This window comes from Electrophorus electricus, chromosome 10, assembly GCF_041902795.1.
Source record: "Electrophorus electricus isolate QZ-2024a chromosome 10, ASM4190279v1, whole genome shotgun sequence".
Classification (NCBI taxonomy): Eukaryota; Metazoa; Chordata; class Actinopteri; order Gymnotiformes; family Gymnotidae; genus Electrophorus; species Electrophorus electricus.
The window spans coordinates 1,008,567-1,035,000 of NC_137506.1; the positions used below are offsets into that span (position 1 = coordinate 1,008,567).

General features: G+C 44.8%; 2 protein-coding genes across 4 annotated transcripts in view; both read right to left on the reverse strand.

The window, feature by feature from the left end:
* Positions 1-110: 110 nt before the first annotated feature.
* On the reverse strand, positions 111-23,007 carry lck (LCK proto-oncogene, Src family tyrosine kinase). 3 transcript variants are annotated; one of them, XM_081721284.1, is made up of 13 exons: positions 22,748-23,007; positions 19,337-19,543; positions 17,321-17,384; positions 16,867-16,957; positions 16,307-16,408; positions 10,920-11,023; positions 10,295-10,444; positions 9,595-9,747; positions 7,340-7,519; positions 3,303-3,379; positions 1,549-1,702; positions 1,141-1,272; positions 111-1,008 (listed from the first exon to the last, which is right to left on the reverse strand). In XM_081721284.1, exons 2-13 carry the CDS (start codon positions 19,436-19,438, stop codon positions 803-805), a joined length of 1,515 nt encoding a protein of 504 aa, XP_081577410.1. In that variant the 5' UTR covers positions 19,439-19,543; positions 22,748-23,007; the 3' UTR covers positions 111-802. The 3 variants fall into 3 exon arrangements, with proteins under 3 accessions (XP_081577410.1, XP_035388907.1, XP_081577411.1); XM_035533014.2 differs by having other exon boundaries at positions 19,337-19,443; positions 22,748-23,003; XM_081721285.1 differs by lacking the exons at positions 19,337-19,543; positions 22,748-23,007 and adding an exon at positions 17,924-19,243.
* A 2,429-nt stretch (positions 23,008-25,436) lies between these two features.
* The window catches only part of fam167b (family with sequence similarity 167 member B), a 3,599-nt gene continuing 2,601 nt past the window's right edge, over positions 25,437-26,434 (reverse strand). The window contains exon 2 of the mRNA XM_026995807.3: positions 25,437-26,434. This exon is cut by the window's right edge and continues 1,035 nt beyond it. The gene's annotated coding sequence lies outside the window, so the exon portion shown is untranslated.

The following is a 26,434-nucleotide window of genomic DNA, read 5'->3' on the forward strand; positions in this document are numbered from 1 at the left end:
GCGATTACAGTCCTTCCCTGTAGTGACCCCTAGTGCAAAAGTGTCTTTTTTTCTGACTAGGGTTAGAATAAACTGAATAAGCCTGGGAAAAGAAACCTTGTAAGCACATGTTATGAAATCTTTATACAGTTTTATTTTCATTAACAGGTTGACAAGCAGTTGAGATGTTAGAGAATACAGCTAGAATGCTGAAGAAATAGTCTGAATTAGCTAATGTTACCTTTGCATTAAATAAACCAAATTCATGTAGCAGACACTCTGTTAGCTGTCTAGCTAACGTAGATGACCTGTGAGCAGGCGGCTGGTGGTCCTGACAGTGGGAGGCATAAACGTGAATGATTTCTCAGTCCATCTTAGTCAGTGCTTTCAAAATTCTGGGCCACTGTCCTTAAATGCAGGAAAACCCACACTTAGATGAGGACCTTCGCTTTTGGCAGGAGAAGTTATGAGTATTTGCCTCATTAATGAATGGGTTTTCACTTTTATATTAACTCCATTTGGCCATGGAGCAAAATTTCACGCTGACGAGGTTTTCTTTTGCGTTTTGAAGCGTATAAACAGGAAATACGATTAGATGTGACTTTCAAAGATCGTTATGTTTTGGAACTGTTAAAAGAACAAAGACACCAACACAAAGCTAAAACGGAAAACCTTGAGTTTTAACTCGTGCTGCAATGATATGCAATTTTCCAGAACATTCCATCACCCTCCTACGTCTATATACAGCGCATGCAGCTCGAGTCCTGAGCATCCTGCAAGGTCCTGAGGGTTCCTAGCGGCTGTGGCCGAGTCCCGCTTGTGCTCAGCACGGCTGGTCCTGATACTGGCGCTCGGTGGCCGTAAAGAAGTCCTCCAGGACGCTGCGCAGGTACTCAAACGTGGGCCGGTTTTCTGGGATTTCTTCCCAGCACTTGGTCATGATGACGTAGAGGTCCTCGGGACAGTTGTCTGGCTGGGGCATTCGGTAGCCCCTTTCCAAGTTCTGGATCACCTCCGGATTGGTCATGCCTGAACGTGAAAGAGAGAGGTGGCCACAAAGAGTTTGAGGTGACCTGCAAAATATTTTATCCGTGCACTCACAATGTGCATTTAAGATTCCTTAAGTGTTGGCTGTTGTGTATCTGGATAAAGGATGTATACCTGGATAAGGGATTCTCCCATAAGTCACAATCTCCGTCAGCAGGACTCCGAAGGACCAGACGTCTGATTTGATGGAGAAGGTACCATAGTTTATGGCTTCGGGCGCTGTCCACTTGATGGGAAACTTGGCACCTTTACGGCAAGAATAACACGGATAGCACTCATGCAGTATTCAGACTCGCCAGGACCTTTCAATATCTCAGGTCTAATGATGGACCTGCAAAGTTTGAAGTAATAAGCAAAACTCCAATGCCTGAAACACCGAAATGTCATTTAATTCTAGTTACGCACGAGTCAGTGGACATCCTGGCCTGAGTTAGCCGACTCGTTGCTGAGGTGGTATGTAAATGACTGCGGCGTATTTGTGTCCTGTTGGGGGATGTGGGAGACGTTGCCCCGGCGCCTCACCTTCCCTGGCTGTGTACTCGTTGTTCTCAATGAGCCTGGCGAGGCCGAAATCCGCGATCTTGCAGATGAGCTCCTCGGACACCAGGATGTTGGCCGCACGCAGGTCCCGGTGAATGTAGTTCTTGTGCTCTATGTAAGCCATTCCATCTGCCACCTACAGAGGGCGGTAGAGCCGTAGTCATGTAGCTCTGCGTGTCCAGATGAGCGTCTTAGATATGTGTATCTTAGATATAAGTCCGTGTGAGAAGGAATGTATACGGTTTGTGAGTCGATCTTTGACTAATCTAAATACGACTATTTCTGTGGCATGTGTCAAGTATTAAATGGAGAAAGTAAGGGTGTGTGTGTGTTTGTGTCAGGGAGGATCCTGCTTCCTTTTCTTTGATCTTTGACATGTCACAATGCCCTCCACCCAGTTATCAGTTCATTTTCATTTTCACTCTTTCAACTCTCTCTAATGCTTCGTTTTCTGACGCCAGCCACCTGCATTTAAAGTTTACAACCTCGTACAATGATCCTGCAGGTTAACACGTTGTGTCCACAAACCACCACCCCAAAACTGACCCCAGATCACCTCAGGCTTTAGCCATTACAGCAGACTCAGGTTAGGAAGTCTGATCTAGGCTCCAACACAAACACAGGAGGGGTAGATCAGGTAAAATTGGCTCTTGTTCTGAAGAGTACGAGTGTGAGAAATATGTGTGTGCGTGCATCTACCAGCAGATGTATTGTATTTACAAAGGCTGAGCAGATAAGTGCTTGGTGACAAAGACCAAACATGACAGATATTCATCTCTGCCTTTAGCAGCAGAGATGGTTTTCAGAACACGCTGGTGTGTGTGTGGGTGATAGCAGAGTGCTGCTTGTGCATTTAAAAAAGACAAATATGCCCTGCTATACTTACACTTGTGCTTTAACACACAGTCCACACCATCTCAACTTCTTCCAAGCGGAACGTTCTCTACATCACATGATCAGAGTGGGGCCATGTGACCTTGCTCACCTCATAGCCATTAAACAACACTAAAACCTTCTCACAGTTCCTTCTACATCTACACAACTGCGCACTCACACTACTGTAGCAGGGCTCAAGTTCTTAATACCAGACACACACACACACACACACACACACACACACACACACACACACACACACAGAAAGGCTTAAAGGTTCTGAGCCTCTTATACATTATACTGAATGTTTGTGGTGTGGCTGTCGGTCCTCTTCTCTCTGCTGTGCAGAGGCTGGGTTAATCCGTCATGTGCTTCCCACAGAACTGGCTCATATGAGTGTAAGATTAGCGTTCTGAAGCCTGCCACTCAGAAGGCTTTGATGGGGAAAGTCCAGTAGGACAGTGGAGAGAGTGTGTGTAAGTGGTGTAAACAGGAGGCCTTTTGTCATTTGGTAAAGTGTGTGTGTGTGTGTGTGTGTGTGTGTGTGTGTGTGTGTGTGTGTGTGTGTGGGGTATGTGCTCCAGTAGACCTGCCAACACCTGACTAGATCCACCTCGTTCTCAGTGGAAAGAAACACCACAGTTACTGGGACCTGAAACCTTGACTTTGGTACAGTATTGCTGCAAGTGTAAGGTTCACAAGGATTAAGCCTGATTCTTCCCTGATCTTAAAGCCTGAGTCTTCAATGATCTTAAAGTGAAGGTTTGAATTGCTCCCTGACCCTTCAGTAAGTTCCTGTTAACCAGAGGACAACTTTTTGCTGCTGTATTTGGTCCGCAGGACATTGACGCTGGACTTGCCTGAGAAGCCATGTCGATCAGGGTGTTCATCTGCAGATTCGCTCCCTCGGCCGTCTTCAGAAAATCCACCAAGCTCCCTAGAGTTAAAGTGAACAGGAGCAGCACCAGTCACACCAAGTTCAGCAGTGTCCCAGCAAAAACACACAAACCTGCGTACGCTTTCGTGTATTTACAGTAAATGTTGCCACTGTGGGGCAGAAAGACAGAAAGACTGAAGAGATGAATAATTCTCTCCAGTATGAATCTGCCGGTCAAAGCTGTCCTTACAGGTGATAACAAGACCTTAAGTACAGTTGTAAATAGCAGAAGCACTTAAAATAGATTCTAAACGGAGAACACAACACTCCCGGGAAATCCTTTTGGTAATGCAAGATATTGTGTAGGCAGGGAGCGAATGTTTCCGAGAAATTACATGTCATGACATGAGTACTGGCCAGAGGTCACTGTCTGCACTGACTTTAGGAACTCCCTTTGGGGCACGGTTAAGGAAAAAGGACGCAGCCAGGAAAGCGCCCTTGGAGGAAATGGAACTCTGGTCCAGACACGTTAATTTGATATGGGGCGTTTGGGAGGGGAGGTCGTAGGTTAAGTTTAGCGAGGGAAACTCTGAGCATGGTTCTAAAGAGAGAGAGAGAGAGAGTTAAAACAGTCAACGACTGTTCCTTCAGATTCCTGAACCAACTGTGGCACTGGGCCCAGTGCGCTACCAGCCCCTCTTAAAAGGGCGACACAAAGCAGGACTCTTGACACGCAGGTCCCAACGCAGCTGCAGCCGTGTCTGTCTGAAGGGCCTTTTGTTGCCAGTCTCCACAGTGTGCGGGCTCTCAGGACTCCGAGTTTCGAAGGGAGGGAATGCCGTGTCTGGTTACACACCGGAGCACATGTGACGCGTGTTTACATGCTGTGCCACACGATAAGGGTCACAGGTGGCGGAGCCTGCCATTGTTACCATGGGGGAAAGTTATCATTATGGGATGCAGAAAGCTATTCATTGGAAACTGGCAACCATGGTGACACTTTCTGGGTTTTTGTGGTTGCTTGTCCACTCTCTTTCTCTATCTATCTATCTATCTATCTATCTATCTATCTATCTATCTATCTATCTATCTATCTATCTATCTATCTATCTATCTATCTATCTATCTATCTATCTATCTATCTATCTATCTATCTATCTATCTATCTATCTATCTATCTATCTATCTATACATATATAAATATATGCGCTTCTGGGCTTCAATGCTTTTGTACACTGGCCTAAAGAACAATGGCCTTCTCTCGCTCTCTCTCTCTCTCTCTCTCTCTCTCTCTCTCTCTCTCTCTCTCTCTCTCTATGGGTGTGTTACTGATCTGTATTGTAGTGTAGAGGCTGTGTGTGTATAATAAACATTAGATCACGTTCATTCGTCCATGGAAGACCCAACACAACAGAAGAGAAGTGCACATTTATGTGTAAATCAGGCTGGGATAAGACCAGACAATGGGTTGTATTGCTTTCAGGGGCTGGCAGGGGAAACCACAGAGCGCAGCACACTGACCACAGCCCAGCTCTTCCCATAAATACAACCTAGAACTGATTTCAGTAAAGCGGCCTAAAGTTTCTGGGTTTGACATCATTAGCGGCACAATCGGAGCAGTGTGCTGTTTGGCAGGAGAGCACACACGTGCCCTGGACTAGATCTGTAACACTCCAACACTGTAACGCTCTGGAAGTTGACTGGCTTCTCTTAGCATAGTCTTGTGCTGAAGTTTTGTGGCAAACACGTACATCCTGCTCTGGGTTTGCTCGGGTTTCCTGTGCTCTGTGTGTGTGTGTGTGTGTGTGTGTGCACACATATGATATGATTAATAATGAATTATATTAACATTATTGTTTAAAAGATTAAAAATATAGATTCTTAAAAATGTGTTATCATTACTAATCATGAACATAAATATAAACTATGAGTGACACAGTAGGTGAGAAAGATTTCTAGAAAGGTTTTAACAAGTTGGCCCAGACATCTGGGTATGGAGGAGATTTCTGACCAGTAGGCCTGGCTTAGGGTTAGATTACACCTTCCTAACATGGCACACGGTCACATACAGACATGGTCTGCTGCTAGGGTCAAAAGTTAATAACCACATTTGAACCCTTAACAGAGGACTAAAACTTGAAAGAATGGCGAGAGAGAGAGAGAGAGAGAGAGAGAGAATCCACTTTAAATCGTCTGTAAATCGTATGTCTGCTATGTTGTCATGTGGTCTCAGTGGTCAGAGATGACCTGTCACGGTAAAGTCATATTGGCTTTGAAGTTGTTGTTTTTTTTTTAGATACGAACCTCACTTAGAAAAAGCAAAGCGAGCGAGTGACATCTGAGCAAAAGAAAAAGGAGGTTTTTGTTTGTTTGTGTGTGTGTGTGTGTGTGTGTGTGTGTGTGTGTGTGTTCTTAGCTATGAGGTGTTTTCGTTTCGACAGGAAGTAAGTGGTGTGGCATGTGCAGTGCTAGACTGGAACAAACGAACACACACACACACACATATTCACGTTGTGTTCATTAACAGGAAGTGATGCATAAACAGTTGTGTATGTTCTGATAATTCCATATGGAAATTCCCAACTTCCAGACTACTGAGACGTGACTGCCCAGACATGATACTGGGATAGATAAGTCTGAACCAGACTGCGTTTCTCATATACGTTTCATCACCAGTTCAAGTCTAGACCATGATTACAATCATCTCTGTGTGTGTGTGTGTGTGTGTGTGTGTGTGTGTGTGTGTGTGTGTGTGTGTGTGTGGGGGTGGGCATGTCCTATTTAGTAATGACTATAAAAGCTAAACCTAAATCTCTCTCTCTCTCTCTCACACACACACACACACACACACACACACACTTCTATATCTTTCATAATATTTGTTAGTTTACCTTTCTCAGTTAATAATAGCATGACCAACTGGTTTACTTAAGGACATATAAACACATTAAAAGAGAAAAACGTCAGCAAACATTTATCTATTGCTTTACTTAAAATAAATATTCCTAATATAGTATCACTATAAGTAGGTTTTTAAAATGATTCTTATTTGACTAATTTAGAAATTAATGAAGGTAATCATCTTCATGTCTGACTGCTGTCTGATTACTCTCATGTTCATATCTGATTACTCATGTTTATATCGGATTACTCTCATGTGCATGTCTGATTACTCTCATGTTCATGTCTGATTACTTTCATGTTCATGTCTGACTACTCTCATGTTCATGTCTGATTACTCATGTTCATGTCTGATTACTCATGTTTATATCTGACTACTCTCATGTTTATATCTGACTACTCCCATGTTCATGTCTGATTACTCATGTTTATATCTGACTACTCTCATGTTTATATCTGACTACTCCCATGTTCATGTCTGATTACTCATGTTTATATCTGACTACTCTCATGTTCATGTCTGACTACTCTCATGTTCATGTCTGACTACTCTCATGTTTATATCTGACTACTCCCATGTTCATGTCTGATTACTCATGTTTATATCTGACTACTCTCATGTTTATATCTGACTACTCCCATGTTCATGTCTGATTACTCATGTTTATATCTGACTACTCTCATGTTCATGTCTGACTACTCTCATGTTCATGTCTGATTACTCATGTTCATGTCTGATTACTCATGTTTATATCTGACTACTCTCATGTTTATATCTGACTACTCCCATGTTCATGCCTGATTACTCATGTTTATATCTGACTACTCTCATGTTCATGTCTGACTACTCTCATCTTCATGTCTGATTACTCATGTTCATGTCTGATTACTCATGTTTATATCTGACTACTCTCATGTTTATATCTGACTACTCTCATGTTCATGTCTGATTACTCTCATGTTCATGTCTAACTGCTGTCTGAGCTTTGGAAATCTCCCTTTAGAAATCAGTGTAGGTTTTTTTTCAGTCTCTGTCTGTCTCTGTCTGTCATCCCCTCTCTGTCTATTTCTCTCTCTCCCTCTCTCTCTCTCTCTCTTTCTCGCTCTCTCTCATCTCACCATTTTCCATGAACTCTGTGATGATGTAGATGGGCTCTTGCGTCACCACGGCAAAGAGTCGTACGAGTCGTGGGTGCTGAAGGTTCTTCATCAGGTTGGCCTCCGCCAGAAAGGCCCCGATAGACATTGTGCCCTGCTTGAGACTCTTAATGGCGACTCTCCGGTTGTTGTTGTACAGACCTGCTCAACAGATGGAACACATAGACACGTGGTATTACTGAACTGGGAAACTCAAAATTTTCCTAACAATGAAAGAGACATTATCCTTCATTTATGAAAAATGACAATATATGTTCTAACTGTAGCAATATTGTCCTAGGTGAAGAGGTTCTTTCCCTTTCGAAATACTTCCTTACGCCTTAAACACACTTAAGGCTCTGGGTTCTTCTGCACTGAGATTCTTCACACAGAGACCCTGACCTACAGTGAACTCTGCTCTGTCCATATCACCATACTGAGGTGCAAAAACCAAACCTGGATGAAGTATAGCTCTGTCTCTCTGTGTGGGAAACATCACTTCTCAGATATTGTGCTTATGCAAAACCAATCGCAAGAAAATTAGGGAAAATTAATTTGTTTTTGTTTCATTATTTATGGATTTCCAAGCATATGTTCTTATTTATAATAGCCCCATTCATGGTGATGGGGATAGATCGGAAACCAAAAATTGTTGAAAGGTATCAGGACAACCAACCCGGTTGCCATGGTAGCAACAAAGAGGAAGTAGTCGACACAAACACCATATCCAGGTCCGTCCTCACACAAGGTGCTTCCCTCTGTTCTGCAGCCTGTGCTGGGATCGGGAATGGCTAACAAGAATGGAGAAAAGCCTCATTTGCACAATCACCGACATGGAGGGTTGCCATAGCATCCGTATCGACATCATTGTCACACCGGATGATTCCCGTGTGGGGCCATGCAACAAAAGAGATCAGACAGATAGGAGAAAATGTCCGGACTGCTCCTGGAAATGGTACACACAAATTCTAGGAACGTTCACCATGATACTCGTGGACCAGTGAACTGTAAACGGAGTCTGAACATGTGAGACCACGCCAGGATCCGGAGAGCCAATCAAATTGGCTCTTCAGCCCCCAGTTCCCATTCTGTCCTAACATGTACAAATGTATGCAAATGTATGCAAATGTATGCAAATGTATGTGCAGGATAAACAGCTTCTTTGTTTACACTGTAGTAGGAATAATCTAAAACAACAATCTTCTCACTTTCTTTTGAAGCGTAGCTCCAGGGCAGCTGATTCAGACAGACGGCCTCCCGGTAACACAGCCGACATGTCGTTAAACGCTCTGCTGAGGATGAGTGTGAAGTGTGTTTCATTAATGTAGCCAGCCAGGTTTCCCAGAAGTCAAGGCACTCTCCAAACAGGTGGTCTTAAGCAGCAGGCTTATGTGACTTTAAGAGAAATCACGCTTTTTGGAAATACCCTCTTGGCATTCCAGATGTGTGGCCTCTTGTCTGAGCTTGTGGTAACAGAGGACATACGTTTGCTGATTTATTCATGCCTATTTAGATCCAGACCTCCATCAGTTAGCACCACTGATAACCAAACCCCCTGCCCCCCCCCAGATTAAACTTCAGAATTGGACATCTGCTCTGTCGCGCCCACTGCTACACACACACGCACACACACACACACACACACACACACACTGCACCTTCCCCACTCCGAACCCCTGATTATTGAGTCCAGTGGCGTGTGTTGTTCCTCTCTGCTGTTACTGGATGCCCTGAGTGTTTCCCGCCGCTCCACAGCGTTCCAGTTCCTCCGGGGTGAGCTGCCAGCACTCCTCTTCTGTGCTTCCTTTGTTTCTTTATTACGGAGAATAAAGACACTCCAATTCGTGGCCTGGCATCTCGCCACCTCCACCTCCTGTCACTCTGTTGTGTTCAGGACTTTTCAGGTGTCTGGTTTTGACAAAGCAACACGCAGGCTAGGAGAGACTACACCGCTCCCAACACAGTGTCCACCACGGTCAGGTGCTTTGTGGTAGACGGTACTATTAAAACCTTCCCAACCAGACGGAACTTCGTGTTCCAGGAAACTTCTGACGGTGCAGAGCAAAACGTCAGAGCAAAGCCAAAACCTTGTAGATGAAACAGGAATGTTGAGAGGCCGGTAAACTCAACTAACGTGGCCCCGTTCACAACCGCTGGAGAATGAAGGTTACAGTTGAGGTCTTCAGTGAAAGAAACGCTCTGGTGGCATGTGGTGGTCTTGGCGGAGGGACACTCACCCATCCACACCTCTCCAAACTGGCCCTGACCCAGTCTCCTCTCCAGCTTGAGGGACTCGCGTGACACCTCCCACTCATCCTGCCACCACGGCTTCTGGGGCACCCGCGTCTGGCACGGCTTCAGTAGACGCGTGCACAGGCCGTCGGCGTCGCCTACGGAGAGAGAGAGGGGACACACGGCAAGTGACAGTTAGAGATATGGGGAGACAGCACATGGAGAGACAGAGAGAGACAGCACATGGAGAGAGAGAGAGACAGCACATGGAGAGAGAGAGACAGCACAGAGAAAGACAGCACATGGAGAGACAGAGAGAGACAGCATGGGGAGAGAGAGAGACAAGCATGGGGAGAGACAGCACAGAGAGACAGCACATGGAGAGAGAGAGACAGCATAGAGAGAGACAGCACATGGAGAGACAGAGAGAGACAGCACATGGAGAGACAGATCATGGAGAGACGGATAGAGACAGCACATGGAGAGACGGATAGAGACAGCACATGGAGAGACAGCACATGGAGAGACGGATAGAGACAGCACATGGAGAGACGGATAGAGACAGCACATGGAGAGATGGATAGAGACAGCACATGGAGAGACAGCACATGGAGAGACAGAGAGAAAAGGAAAGAACCCCCCCCCCCCCCCCCCGCAAAAAATGGTCCCCACTGTGGCTGCTAAATGATTTGGGTGGGAACTTACGTGAGTAATGTTTGACCAGCTCAGACAGGCAGCTGAAGGAGATCTTGCTGGTGATGTAGAAGCCACCAGCGTCTAAGTTCCGGATCCTGTAGTGCTTGATGACATCGCCCTGATTTTGATCCAGATCTCGCACTGACAGAGAGAAACTACCTGCGAAATGGCAGGCATTCTCCTTTAAATCATTGTGTGATTTACTGCGATGGTGCAGGAATTAGAACTGTGTTACCCATAGTACTCAACGATACATTATCTAATGCACACAGATACGTAAAGAAAAGGCTCATATGTCAGTCAAATCCAGTGGGACACTAGAGAAACGCCTTTATGCTTAAACTCGCTGGTGGTTGGGTCAGACGTTTTCCAGATATATGCCTGAGGGATAGTTTGGAATGATCTCATGGACAATCCCCAGACTATTACCACTGAAACTCGCATGATCCCAGGATCTCAAAGGAGAGACCAATCAGAAATGTTCCTCTGGCTCACCATGGTCACTGGTTATAGTTGAAGCATCGATTAAGTGATTGAAGAACTGGAGGTGCCTTTCCAGTTTTAGCAGCTTCAGTTCAGTCCTTTAACATACCTGTGCTCAGCCGTGCTCAGCAGTGTCTCTGCGCCCACTCACCTGGGGTGGTCTCACTCTCCCGGACCAGGAAGGAGCCTTGTGTGTTGCCTGGAGCCAGCAGGAGCCTCATGGCATCATTCCTGGAGAGGTTCTTAAAAAACCAGCTGTAAGGCAAAATCACGAGACACCTTCAGACAGGAGCATGAGACACTACAGCCCCGCCCTCGGCCTGACCCGTCAGACCCCATGCTTAGCCTGAGTCGTTTGACCCCGCCCTCGGCCTGACCCCTTAGACCCCGCCCTCAGATATCCTAATTGTGAATGTAGTAATTATGGATTTTAAACTCCAGTCTTAGAGATCTTAACAATATTACATTCTTACATTCATACCAATAATGTCCCTGTTGGAAGATGACATTTTGTGAACATTTCACAAAATCTCAAAATGCAATTTCAAGCATTTTTCCTATCACCATTTATATTTCATACAAGAAATATTGCAGATCAAGCACTGACTCTTTCAGCTTCATTGTAAATTCACTTCAGAACATTTTGAGAACTTGGTCTACAATGGTTTTGATATGGGCACCAGTCCCTAAGTTACCAGTAGAAACCACTCCAGTACTCACTTGATGTGAATATTGAACTAATTTTGGACTTTCTTTTGTGTGGAATGGATGCTCGATTCATGCTAGCTACCCCTGAGCTGGGCATGCTAGCTACCCCTGAGCTGGGCATGCTAGCTACCCCTGAGCTGGACATGCTAGCTACCCCTGAGCTGGGCATGCTAGCTACCCCTGAGCTGGACATGCTAGCTACCCCTGAGCTGGGCATGCTAGCTACCCCTGAGCTGGACATGCTAGCTACCCCTGAGCTGGGCATGCTAGCTACCCCTGAGCTGGGCATGCTAGCTACCCCTGAGCTGGGCATGCTAGCTACCCCTGAGCTGGACATGCTAGCTACCCCTGAGCTGGACATGCTAGCTACCCCTGAGCTGGGCATGCTAGCTACCCCTGAGCTGGACATGCTAGCTACCCCTGAGCTGGGCATGCTAGCTACCCCTGAGCTGGACATGCTAGCTACCCCTGAGCTGGACATGCTAGCTACCCCTGAGCTGGGCATGCTAGCTACCCCTGAGCTGGACATGCTAGCTACCCCTGAGCTGGGCATGCTAGCTACCCCTGAGCTGGGCATGCTAGCTACCCCTGAGCTGGACATGCTAGCTACCCCTGAGCTGGACATGCTAGCTACCCCTGAGCTGGGCATGCTAGCTACCCCTGAGCTGGACATGCTAGCTACCCCTGAGCTGGGCATGCTAGCTACCCCTGAGCTGGACATGCTAGCTACCCCTGAGCTGGGCATGCTAGCTACCCCTGAGCTGGACATGCTAGCTACCCCTGAGCTGGGCATGCTAGCTACCCCTGAGCTGGGCATGCTAGCTACCCCTGAGCTGGACATGCTAGCTACCCCTGAGCTGGGCATGCTAGCTACCCCTGAGCTGGGCATGCTAGCTACCCCTGAGCTGGGCATGCTAGCTACCCCTGAGCTGGACATGCTAGCTACCCCTGAGCTGGACATGCTAGCTACCCCTGAGCTGGGCATGCTAGCTACCCCTGAGCTGGACATGCTAGCTACCCCTGAGCTGGGCATGCTAGCTACCCCTGAGCTGGGCATGCTAGCTACCCCTGAGCTGGACATGCTAGCTACCCCTGAGCTGGACATGCTAGCTACCCCTGAGCTGGGCATGCTAGCTACCCCTGAGCTGGACATGCTAGCTACCCCTGAGCTGGGCATGCTAGCTACCCCTGAGCTGGGCATGCTAGCTACCCCTGAGCTGGACATGCTAGCTACCCCTGAGCTGGGCATGCTAGCTACCCCTGAGCTGGACATGCTAGCTACCCTCTCCCTTTATCCCACCCCCTCAACTGGAACCATGGCAAGTGAGTTTCCAGCCCTCGCTAAATTTGCTGTGTGGCATGAAAGTTAAATAAATTTTTGGGGTGGTGGTTCTTTGGTTGGGTTAACATGGTGAATGGTTTTAGCAAAAGTATATTATGTCATGGTTTCCCTGTCATGCTCGTTGGATGTCTATAGAAGTGGAACAAAACACAATGCAACACTGAAAATAAAAACTTTATCCTCTGACAAATGACACTGCAGGCATTTATTTAACAAACACTAAGAGTTTATCTGGACTCACAATGGATTTCTAAGGATCACAAAACTGCCTGTGATGCACACATCACACCTGTCCTTCACCAACACACACATACCGCACACATCACACCTGTCCTTCACCAACACACACATACCGCACACATCACATCTGTCCTTCACCAACACACACATACTGCACACATCACACCTGTCCTTCACCAACACACACATACCGCACACATCACACCTGTCCTTCACCAACACACACACCGCACACATCACACCTGTCCTTCAGTAACACACACATACTGCACACATCACACCTGTCCTTCAGTAACACACACATACCGCACACATCACACCTGTCCTTCACCAACACACACATACCGCACACATCACACCTGTCCTTCAGTAACACACACATACTGCACACATCACACCTGCCCTTCACTAACACACACATACCGCACACATCACACCTGTCCTTCAGTAACACACACATACCGCACACATCACACCTGTCCTTCACCAACACACACATACCGCACACATCACACCTGTCCTTCAGTAACACACACATACTGCACACATCACACCTGCCCTTCACTAACACACACATACCGCACACATCACACCTGTCCTTCACCAACACACACATACTGCACACATCACACCTGCCCTTCACTAACACACACATACCGCACACATCACACCTGTCCTCCAGTAACACACACATACCGCACACATCACACCTGTCCTTCACCAACACACACATACCGCACACATCACACCTGTCCTTCACCAACACACACATACCGCACACATCACACCTGTCCTTCACCAACACACATATACTGCACACATCACACCTGTCCTTCACCAACACACATATACTGCACACATCACACCTGTCCTTCACCAACACACATATACCGCACACATCACATCTGTCCTTCAGTAACACACACATACTGCACACATCACACCTGTCCTTCACCAGCACACACATACTGCACACATCACACCTGTCCTTCAGTAACACACACATACCGCACACATCACACCTGCCCTTCAGTAACACACACATACCGCACACATCACACCTGTCCTTCAGTAACACACACATACCGCACACATCACACCTGTCCTTCAGTAACACACACATACCGCACACATCACACCTGTCCTTCACCAACACACACATACCGCACACATCACACCTGTCCTTCAGTAACACACACATACTGCACACATCACACCTGTCCTTCAGTAACACACACATACCGCACACATCACACCTGTCCTTCAGTAACACACACATACCGCACACATCACACCTGTCCTTCAGTAACACACACATACCGCACACATCACACCTGCCCTTCAGTAACACACACATACTGCACACATCACACCTGCCCTTCAGTAACACACACATACCGCACACATCACACCTGTCCTTCAGTAACACACACATACCGCACACATCACACCTGTCCTTCACCAACACACACATACCACACACATCACACCTGTCCTTCAGTAACACACACATACCGCACACATCACACCTGTCCTTCAGTAACACACACATACCGCACACATCACACCTGTCCTTCCTTATATTGACCTTCTTAATCTCATGTTCTTGTTCCTCCCTGTCGTTGTGAGCTCATTAATTTATTCTGTCCATCTCTGACACTTACATTCTCTACCTCTGATCTTCTGGTCTTCTTACTGTCCCACAAACTTGACTCCCAACTAAGCCTCCTTATCTTAACCATGGGTGGTAGATCTTTCAGTACTGGGCTCCTAAACTCAACCAATGGCTGGTAGATCAGTTCTGGTGGTCATGAACTCTCCCTCAAAATCTCTCCACAACTGTTCTACTGTCTTCTTTAATATTTTCTCAGATCTTTTGTCTTTATTGCTCAATATTCTTCCCAGGGTTTTGCCCCTCCAAACCCCCTCCCAGTGTAAGGTGTCCTTGGGTTTGTGAAAGTCCATATAGAAATTGAACTTAGTATTAGCATTTATTGTCTTTACTCTCCCTCCCATTCTTACATACCTGGCTCAACTGGTAATGAGGTCACTAGCTGCTCTGCACGTGTTGAACTGTGCAGTGCTGTGCGCTTCCTAACCAACTAAAGGTTAACCAGACAAAAAGTGTGTGTGTGTGTGTGTGTGTGTGTGTGTATGTTGGGGTGAGCATACAGAGGATGTGATGTAGCTCATGCGCCAAACCTCTGAATATGTGTGTGTGTGTGTGCTTGTGTGTGTGAGAGAGAGAGAGAGAGAGAGACAGAGAGAGAGAAAGAGAGAGAGAGCGAGAAAGAGAGAGTGTGTTGGGGGGAGCATACAGAGGATGTGATGTAGCTTATGTGCCAAACATCTGAGTATGTGTGTGTGTGTGCCTGTGAGTTTAATTTTATGCATGCCCTGCTATTTTGTATTTACACTTTTGTGTAAATCTGTTTATCAGGATGTACTAGTTTAGCAAATATTCCATTTGAATCGGTTGTTTGTTTTTCTTTCTTTCTGCAAGTTTTCGGGCTGAACAAAATGTCCCTCCGTCCTGTAAAGAGAGATGAAACTAACCAGGAAGGCAGCATGGAAGCCGCCCGCGTCTGCGTGTTGCCGCAGTACCCGGTCAACCTGAGCAGGGCCTAGTTTTGAGACGATGGGGCATTTTATTCCATAGGAACCGTGTTTTTCTTTACCGCCTGAGGGTTTAGAGAACGGCAGCCCCATAACTGAGACACGCTAAATTTCATAACGGGCCTAGTTTTGAGACGATGGGGCATTTTATTCCATAGGAACTGTGTTTTTCTTTACCGCCTGTGGGTTTAGAGAACGGCAGCCCCATAACTGAGACACGCTAAACTTCATAACGGAATCATTCACATGAATCATCTCCCCCATCTATGAGGGAAGCCTTGCACATCCCACGGCTGCAGTAAGGTGGGGGGGAGGGTACTCACTAGCTTCCTGCCCTTGCGTGCCTGTTGTGCGCTGACATTTCTGAGTTGCTTCAGAGGAGCTGAGTTTTTTTTTGTGTGTGTGTGTGTGTGTGTGCATGAATGCATGTGTGTGTGTGTGTGTGCATGAATGCATGTGTGTGTGTGCATGTGTGTGTGTATGCATGCATGCATGTGTTTGTGCATGTGTGTGCACATGCATATACTCGTGTGTGTGTGTGTGTGTGTGTGTGTGTGTGTGTGTGTGTGTGTGTGTGTGTGTGTGTGTGTGTGTGCGTGTGTGTGCGTGCATGCATGCACCAAGTCATTCACCCTTCTGTTTCCATGCTGTTGGGTTTGGCCACGAAGTTGCGTGGTATGTATCCCTTCTGTCCAGTCAACAGGGACTCGGCCATGTACCACTCTGGATCGTCTCTGAGTGGGAAACAGAGTGACCACAGTCCACAATGCCACTCAGACCGAACCAAAACACTCATCTAAAAAACCTGAACCCAAATGAGTTCACACAGTAAAACATTACTGAACAGGCACTTGGTGAAAATCCCTAGAAAGATTTTTTGAGATCTGAACTTTTACAGATTGCACCTTCCACAGATGTAGAGTACAGCAAGGCAAATTTTCAAACGAGGATGTAGAGTATAAAGTTAACGAGAGAATAACTTTTGGTTTGTACCTCCCCTGTGTGTCAGAAGACAAACAATCAAAGAGGGAGAACAGTTCTTGTCTTAATCTTTGCAACTTTAAAATGTTTTATGTAGATTCACAGGAATCAGTGATGGTGCATATTCATGAGGGAAATGAGAGAAAAGCCTATCTGTTCCAAGCTTCCAATGGTTTCCGCGACCTCATAGCAGAGCGGAGGGAGATCTTACTCAGTCAGAATCTTCATCTTCTCGCCTTTTTCGAAGCCCAGGTCATCACTGTGGCAAGGTTTATAGCTGTACATGGCCACCACCAACTTATCTGAAACGCACCGACCGCCACAAGAGTTATTTAGTCTCTCGATGAATTTACTGAAAGGAATTAATCAGCTAGTCAGGGACCAGAGATGAAGAGAGATTTTATTAGTGAGAGATCATTAAGACACAATGCCCACCCATGTGAGTGAGAAACATTTAATTCAGACCAGTGGTGGACATCTTGTACAGGTGTGTGATGAGAAGCCAAACAGGTACATGTAGAATACGTCATTGAAGTGTGTGAAATACCAGCACTAAAGGATAGTTAATCCACAGACGTGTGAAGGGCATCTAATCTGGGTTTGTGATGGGATATGTAATCCATGTGTGTGAGAAATATTCCAAGAAACGGAGGGAACGGACCCACCTGGAAGTGGGGAGAGGGGAGGAGCTGTGTAGTTGGAGATGATCGGACTCTTGACATCATACATCTGGAAAAAAAGCAAGAAATGAAGAGAGAGAATGACAGAAGAGGGAGAAAGAGAAATGTTATTCCACAGAAGCACAAGATGCTTGATGTAGTGCACAGATCAGGCACCACGGTGCCAAGCTTCTCTGGGTACGAGACACGCGCCAACTCGGACGTGTCTACTGCCCCGCAGGGTACCTCCAGATCTAACCTAACTCCCCTGATCCGCTCCCTAACGTCTGCAGTACCACCGGAACATCAGAGCCAGCAGGGTAGGAAGTCAACCCGCATGAATCTCGTCAGTGTACGCAGAACATAAACTTCTGTGGATCTCACAGCACAGCGGTTTGGTGCGAAAGGTTCTGAGATAGCTGAACAAGCGTCGCTTTCTAACCTCAGCCCTTTATCAGCAGAACAGATCTTAACGACAGAGCTGCTTTTTGGGAGACTGGCACGGTGCCCATGGTGCCCAACTGTCATTTCCCTGAAGATAAAGAAGAGGGGAACTGTTTTCCAGCTCTTACGAAACATAAACAACCAAAATCAAACAACAACATCCACCATGCACGGTGTCACGAATGGCCACCCTCCTGACATCCTTGTTTCCGTGTTTCCTGGTCGTGTCTGTTTTCCTGGTTCCTGGCTGTTCCATTCCATGGTTTCGTCTTCTCTGTCCCTCGTTTGGTTTTCCACACCTGTCGCTCATTTCTGGTCTTGTTAAGTTCATGTATTTAAACCCTTGATACCTGTGTGTTGGCTGTTCATTCTTTAATGGTGAGCGGTGAGGCAGCGGACACGTGTGCGGAGAAGAACGACATTTATTCAGGGCAAATCCAGAATCAGAGTCGTTGTAGTAGTCCAGGGTCATAGAGCCAACACGGAGAGCACAGGGAAACGTGATTAAACAAACAAAACACACGAAGGCAAACAGGGGAAACAGGCTATAACAGATACGAGGAAGAACTCTGAGACTAACAAACACGAAGGCTAGGAGTACAAAAATCACATCCATTCATTCACATGCAATGAACAGCCAACACACAGGTCTTTCTTAAATGATCATTTGTTAAATTATAATTTAACAGTAGTCAGATTTAAGTGAAAGAAGCATGTGGGGCACTCACACAGTAGTGGAGTGGTTACACACACACACACACACACACACACACACCAGTCCAGCTGCCTACCCCACTGTGTGTCTGGGGCCCTCTCTACCCCACTGTGTGTCTGGGGCCCTCTCTACCCCACTGTGTGTCTGGGGCCCTCTCTACCCCACTGTGTGTCTGGGGGGGCCCTCTCTACCCCACTGTGTGTCTGGGGCCCTCTCTACCCCACTGTGTGTCTGGGGGGGCCCTCTCTACCCCACTGTGTGTCTGGGGCCCTCTCTAACCCACTGTGTGTCTGGGGGGGCCCTCTCTAACCCACTGTGTGTCTGGGGCCCTCTCTACCCCACTGTGTGTCTGGGGGGGCCCTCTCTACCCCACTGTGTGTCTGATGTTGAAGTATCATGGATAACTGCAGAGGTGTAAAATTAGAGACGCTGGTGAATGCACTACAGCACTGAAACTAGAAAAACACCAACTACCAAAGAAAAGTGATGTAATAGGAAAACTAATGTTTAGTAATTGTAAAAATAATATTGTTTAGTAATAGGAAAACTAATGTTTTTTCACCTCCCTTCATTTTCCACAGTGGAAACGATTATGCTGAAATTACACACACACACACTCTCTCTCTCTCTCTCTCTCTCTAATTCTCTCTCTCTTACTCTCTCTCTCACACACACTCTCATTCTCTCTCTCTCTCTTTCTCACACACACACACATGCACACACACATGCACACACACACACACACACACACACACACACACACACACTCATCCTCGTACATTCACTCACACCCACACACACACACACACACACACTCATGATCTCTCTCTCACATGTACACACACATATACACACACACTTACATGGTTCCCAGGTGGAATTGGACAGTTGCATTGCTCACAGATCTCATCATCAGGATGGTAGGAGAATTCATCAGCAGAATCGTAGGAGCTACAGTTCCCCATGGTCTCTGCAGCAAGACAGCGACAGTCAAGCCCTCGTTTAGAAACGTTTTTACTTCACCCTCAGTCACAAGCTGTACTTTCACTGTGTTTCCTGTCTGGAATACACTAGACAGTAAAAAGACTTTTTATTGAAATTCATTGTTCTTCATTCTTATTTCTGTTAGTTACAGGGAACGTAAATACACGCGGCCACTCATCCCCAAACAAAGCATATTTAAATTAAATACTGTGTTGATAAAAATAAAATTACACAATCATATAATTACTTTAAAACAGCCACTATTCAACTCCTACATGTTCCCCAGCTAAGTCAATGAAAAAACTTTATTGGGAGCACATCTTTTATGGTGGAGCACAAGTTCTCTGCAGATCACAGAGACGGATGTGGTGTCTACACGTTCTTGCGTTCTCGTTGTCTTTGTCTTGTTTAACCACTGAAAAGATAATAGTGCATGAGACTTTCTTTACTGAAATAAGTGCAAAAGTACATCATTTCTGAAGTGGACTGTAACTGTAGCCATAGGTGTGAAAAACAGGCCACCCAACAGACTGGACCTCTCTACAAGAACACTGTGCTGCTCTGGACTGCTCTTAATGACATGAAGTGTGTGTTGTTAATGAAGAAAGTTTGTGTTGTGTTCAATCCAGCATTTACAGGCGACAGAATGTGGGAGCTGAGTGCATTGGCATCCACGTTTGTGATCGTTATAATATGTTTGCATTCAAGACGTCGCACATATATTAACGGGTACATTTGTTTTTCGGTTCGACGCATATTTCTGTGTCATGAACATCACACATTTTCACTCGTGATTCCTGGTGCCTGAATGTACATGAGGAGTCCGGGCCTGTGACAGCGTGAGAAAGTTCCCTGTGGTGTCAGGGAAAATGGGAAAAACACTTGCTGGAGACTGACAGCAGAGGCAGAAGTTTCCATAGATACTCGGCTATATCTCAGCTCACATCTTGGGAGAAATAAAAGCAATATTATTGCTAAATCTTCCGCTGCAGATTTTAATTGCAGCATTTGTCAGAATTAACAGATTTTAGCGATAATTTCTCCGGAATATGTTCGGTTTATTCTCAAAGGTTAGCCTACTGAGGTCAGCAGCATTCTCTGCTGTATATTAGAGACAAAACACAAGGGTGCGAAGCACCGCGAGGCACTCCGGCTGGGACTCGCTCATTGCTGCGTGCGCTACTTCTGCTTGCTTGTTCCCTCCTGGGTCGCGTGCAAGCATTTGTTCCTCTCAGTACCAGCTACACAGGTCGTGTTTTTATGAAAATATGCAATAAAACAGATGCAAAGGTCAGGCCCTCTGGACTCATACTGACACTTGCAGAGCATCACAGAGCGCTAGTCACACGCAGAGGATCCTCGACGGCACGTGCCCTGTTGTGCACACTGGGACACCAGGTAAAGAACTGCTCACGCCCACCGAGACTAATCACACACACACTGAGACCTAAGCTGCTGAACTGACACCATAGTAATGGAAAAAAATCGGGAAGAACCCATCATGGCTGACGTGCCAGAAGATGCGATTACAGCCGGGCTTCCCGAAAGCATGAGTGCTAAAGGAACTGCCCAAGGTAGCTCACCAGGCACCCACGGGTGTAGTTTACAAAACCATCACACCCTCACATTAAACCGAGAAAGGTTATTGCAGTCATCAAAATGTAAGCTGCTTTGTTTGGGGAAAACCAGACTCAAAGGCAACAGACATTTTGAAGAGTAATAATAGCACATTTAAGATTCCTTATTTTGTCAGGGACTACACTCTTTTTTTTTTTTTTTACAAATTTTATCAAGGATGTATAATTAATTTAGGGCTATTTTAGTCCAATATGTATTATCCAAATTTGTACGTTTGTGTGTTTTCAGTAGAATATCTAGAGATGTGTAGTAGTATTGCAAGGTTCCTGTTCTTTAAACAATTTTTGAAAAACCAAACGTTTAATCTTCAAACAGCACATCTGTTTAAACAGTCGTGGGTTGCCAGATGGTTGTGACGGTTTTCAACCCACTTTACGGATTCAGGGAGTGTCCATGCTTCTAAAGCTGAAATAGTGGAGGATTTTTCATTAGCTTTAAGAGAGTAATAACATATAAACACTGAGTGTGAATACTTCAAAATGCAAGAGAATTATTTTATTATTAAATATATATATATTCATATCTTGATCATAGATTCATATCGTGGAGACTAAAAACATTTCATTTCTCTTTGTCGCTCTTGCACAAATCTGTAAATATAATAATCAATAATCAAGGTGAGGAAAAGACCCGCGTTGATTAGTGTTTGGAATGGTGGTATTTGGTGTTTCCTTGGTAACAGTCTGTCTGTCTCAGTCTTTGGGATCATGTTAGTGCCAGTGCCAGTCACAATCTTGTTAGGAAGGCTTTATTTGTGTTTTTTAAGCTGTCATTAATTTCTTCGTTTGTACGTCACTAGCCAGAATACTTGTCAGCAATGATTTTGCTTCCTGCATAAACGCCTGTTTGTTATTTAGTTTTGCCCGCTGAATCCAAACATGTTTTCACAATTCCTCTGTCTTTAGTTTATTCCAGTATATTAACGCATGAAAAGGAAAGGCAGAACCAAGGAACGTGGAGGCCTGTGTGTTAGAGGACTACTGCTGGACACTGAAGAGGGACGTTCCTGAGGTCCGACAGGCAAAACACAAGAACTGTACATTTGAGAAGAAATCTGGACCTTTTTAAGCGTAATAACAGCCTTACTGATGAAAAAGTAGTACGTGTAATTTACACACTTAAAAAACATGATAGAAAAATTCTAAAAACAGATTTGAATTAAATGTAAATCGCTCTTGTTTAGAAGTCCGTTTAGTTTGCGAAGCAAAAAAAGTTTTAATTTTGTTGCCCAGTGAATTATTCAAAATGTATTATTTTTTATTTCTATAAATACATTTTTTGACTTTTATAAAGGCCATAATATTTCGTTGTGTTTTCTCAGCGCGGCTAAGATCAGCTTGCTTAGCCGTGGTGCCTGATTAAGGTGTCTGATTAAAGCATGCTTTTCTCAGCGTGGCAGAGATTAGCTTGCTTAGCCGTGGTGTCTGATTAAGGTGTCTGATTAAAGCATGCTTTTCTCAGTGTGGCAGAGATCACGATGAACCCTGTGGTCTGATAAAGTTCCCTCAGGCTCCTGCCTCACAGCCTGTCTGATTAAGAATCTGACAAACAGATCCAGCTCGAATGTCATCTTCATAATAAACAGATTTTCTCACTCATCTCAGGCAGTGAGCTTCTCTGCTACTGTAAAGAGTAGAGTAACCTGGGCCTACCTGTGAAGGAACAGCCACTGATGAGGTCAAGTGGAGGGTTCAGATTTCATAGATGGACAACTCTGGACTACGTCCTCATATTCGAAGCTTCTAATTTTTCTGATTTTCTGATATTTCGCAAAACTCGTGGAGGGAAGGACGTTCCGCAGGGGGCCGACACAGCGTCGCTCAGCTTCACGGAGGTGTGGACCATGAGCTACATCACATCCTCTGTATCTTCTAGTGATACTAAACTCAGCACTTTGTTGCGTTCTCTCTCTCTCTCTCTCTCAAAGACACGCACGCACACACACACACGCACGCGCGCGCCACAGTTGTGAAAGGATAAGAGCTTGAAGGGCTTCCTGTCGTTGTGTGCGCACTGAGCAGATCTTGCAGGTGCCTTTTCACGCAGCTGCGTGTAGGAAAACGTTACACACCTTTTAAAACCAGGTTAGAATTGAGTTTTATAGAGTTTGGGCTGGGGCCTCCACGCTGTGCAGAGACAGGCTGCGTTACCTGAAACAGCACTGGCGAGCTCAGACTCAAAACACCAGAAAACCGCACAGACATCTGAAAACCCTTGTTCTGGTTGGCAGTGGAAATATGAGAACTTCTTAAGGAGAACAGCAAGGAAACCAGAAAAAAAAGATATATATATATATATATATATATATATATATATAAATAAAACATCTGCAATCTGCATATTGCTACAATATGACTATTGTTGCAATCTTTTTTCACATTAGAACAGTAACTAGAAGATTATTTTAATTTAACATGCGTTATTTCTATATATTAATGTCTTTTGATTTCCCACCAAGTAATATACTTTTGTATATGTGTTCTCTCTCTCTCTCTCTCTCTCTCTCTCTCTCTCTGTAGACCACACTCTTTGTTGTGGTCTCAGTTTGTAGGTATTTGTAGACAGGAAGTAGGCAAAGGCAGATGCAAGAAATTAGCTACTTACTGTGAGAGGAAGGCTTAAACTTGAACTCTAACCTCACAATGCTTAGAGTTTATTAAACAGACGACTTTATTAAACAGATGCCCCTCTTTTGTAGTAGTTCATGCTACAGTGTTTGACAGTGTCAGGGTTAAAAAAAAGGCCTAAGAACACCTGCTTCTCTCTCTTTATATTGTCTTTACCTGTCATATACACCTGTCATCTCTGTACCTTCTCTATACCTGTCATATACACCTGTCATCTCTGTACCTTCTCTATACCTGTCATATACACCTGTCATCTCTGTACAATATCTTTACCTGTCATATGTACCTGTCATCTCTGTACAATATCTTTACCTGTCATATGTACCTGTCATCTCTGTACAATATCTTTACCTGTCATATGTACCTGTCATCTCTGTACCTTCTCTATACCTGTCATATACACCTGTCATCTCTGTACAATATCTTTACCTGTCATATGTACCTGTCATCTCTGTACAATATCTTTACCTGTCATATGTACCTGTCATCTCTGTACCTTCTCTATACCTGTCATATGTACCTGTCATCTCTGTACCTTCTCTATACCTGTCATATGTACTTGTCATCTCTGTACCTTCTCTATACCTGTCATATGTACTTGTCATCTCTGTACCATCTCTATACCTGTCATATGTACCTGTCATCTCTGTACAATATCTTTACCTGTCATATGTACCTGTCATCTCTGTACAATATCTTTACCTGTCATATACACCTGTCATCTCTGTACAATATCTTTACCTGTCATATGTACCTGTCATCTCTGTACAATATCTTTACCTGTCATATGTACCTGTCATCTCTGTACCTTCTCTATACCTGTCATATACACCTGTCATCTCTGTACAATATCTTTACCTGTCATATGTACCTGTCATCTCTGTACAATATCTTTACCTGTCATATGTACCTGTCATCTCTGTACCTTCTCTATACCTGTCATATGTACCTGTCATCTCTGTACCTTCTCTATACCTGTCATATGTACTTGTCATCTCTGTACCTTCTCTATACCTGTCATATGTACTTGTCATCTCTGTACCATCTCTATACCTGTCATATGTACCTGTCATCTCTGTACCATCTCTTTACCTGTCGTATATGTACCTTTCAGCTCTGTACTATCACTTTACTTGTCATATACGAGCTTGTCATCTCCCCGTTATTCTCTGTTCAGTTTGAGATATTGATGCCCGACATTTGGATGAATTTCCGACCCATTGCATAGGTGTCTGCCCTCTGGAGGTGACGCTGATAGTGAGAGATCTTTATCTTATTGTTACATGACTCAGAACAGATATAATCTCTCTCTCTCTCACACACACACACGCACACTCCCAGATTGTCTCCATTCTCACTCACTCTTTCAAATGTGTGGCTCTATAAATGCTGAGGAAAGCAATGAGAACATCAGTTTTATGTTCTTATTAACAAACACAGTGGAGGCCATGTGTGCGTGGAGAGAAAAGCATGAGCCGCAGTGAGATACAGGCGCAAGAGAGGCACAGGGCACTACTGAGATTCAAACCTAAACCCCAGCAATAGAAGCTGCTCTGCACTACAGCGCCTGAGCAGTCCAGACTTTCACAAAATCTTTACTCTCTGAAGAAATTTACTCTCTGTCGTAGTCGAAAATGTTTGGTATTCTCATTGACAATAGGCTTCCTTTGTCCAGGACACAGTTGAAGCAGAATGTGTTTTGCCGTTTATCGCAAATCCTGAATTGCAATTCGTAATAGAGTTCATTTTATTGTTAAAAATTCACTGAAGATTAATACAATTAATCAATTTACACCCACAGCAAAAATAAAATAGTCTTGATATTACTGAACATAGCTGTCATATATTTCATGAGATGTGTATTGTACATTGTAAAAATTATTTTTTGTTTTAATGTGAAGGGCTGCCTTTAAATTTTTATTTCACTGAACCTCAAAAGCAATTCAACAGAATGTAAAACAGATTACTGAACTTGTTTTGAGTTTAACTGAACTCAAATATTAAGTCAAAATCACAAATAATTTTACAGTCATGACTACAGAGTCTGCATGCTTGCCCATATGCTGTCTCAGATTCAGTAGTCTGTCCGTCGTCTGTCTTGTTAAGAGCTCTAATCATGTTACAAACAGAAGGTACTTTAAAAACTACCTTTCAGATGAATTCTTTGTACGGTTTCCTACTAAAAGAGTCTGGGACTTGCGAAAGTGCTATGCTTTTCAAAAGCTTCCGATAATTTGCCATGTTGGACTTTAAAGACACTGGGAAGAGTCACGTTGCTCGCTGGTGAAGTGGCTGACTGACGAACAGCGCCCCTACTCAAAGGTCCAACGCTACCCCATGTTACAGTCATGACTCAGAAAGAATGAAGGCTAATGTGAACCTGTTGACATGATCTCATTTGCATAATTCTGGCGAACCACTGTAATCTTTATTACCGCAATTAAGCACGACTGGTAGGCTAATTAACATGGTTATTAATATGAATAGAGTGTGTGCATGTGTGTGTTTTCTCTTGAGACTAGTCTCTGTCTGCACACCTTTTTCCTCTCAATTCCAGTCAGAGAACTCCCCTACCATTTTAAATCTCATTACCGATGTCCCTGTCACCAACCGTCACAATGCTGGGTAAATATCTGCTCTTCCTGGTCTCTGCTGACATTTCGTGGTGTAAAGGTATTTTGTTGATATAAGGCCTTGTGGTGAAGGCAAGTC

Bases quoted from the DNA above. Each gene is read 5' to 3' on its own strand.
- lck (XM_081721284.1), bottom strand. From the start codon at position 19,438: ATGGGGAACTGTAGCTCCTACGATTCTGCTGATGAATTCTCCTACCAT. The intron at 3,380-7,339 runs GTGAGATGAGAG...CTTTAACTCTAG, and splicing joins CACAGAGTTCATGGAAAATG to GGAGCTTGGTGGATTTTCTG. The intron at 1,273-1,548 runs GTGAGGCGCCGG...CTTGCCGTAAAG, and splicing joins CGAGTACACAGCCAGGGAAG to GTGCCAAGTTTCCCATCAAG.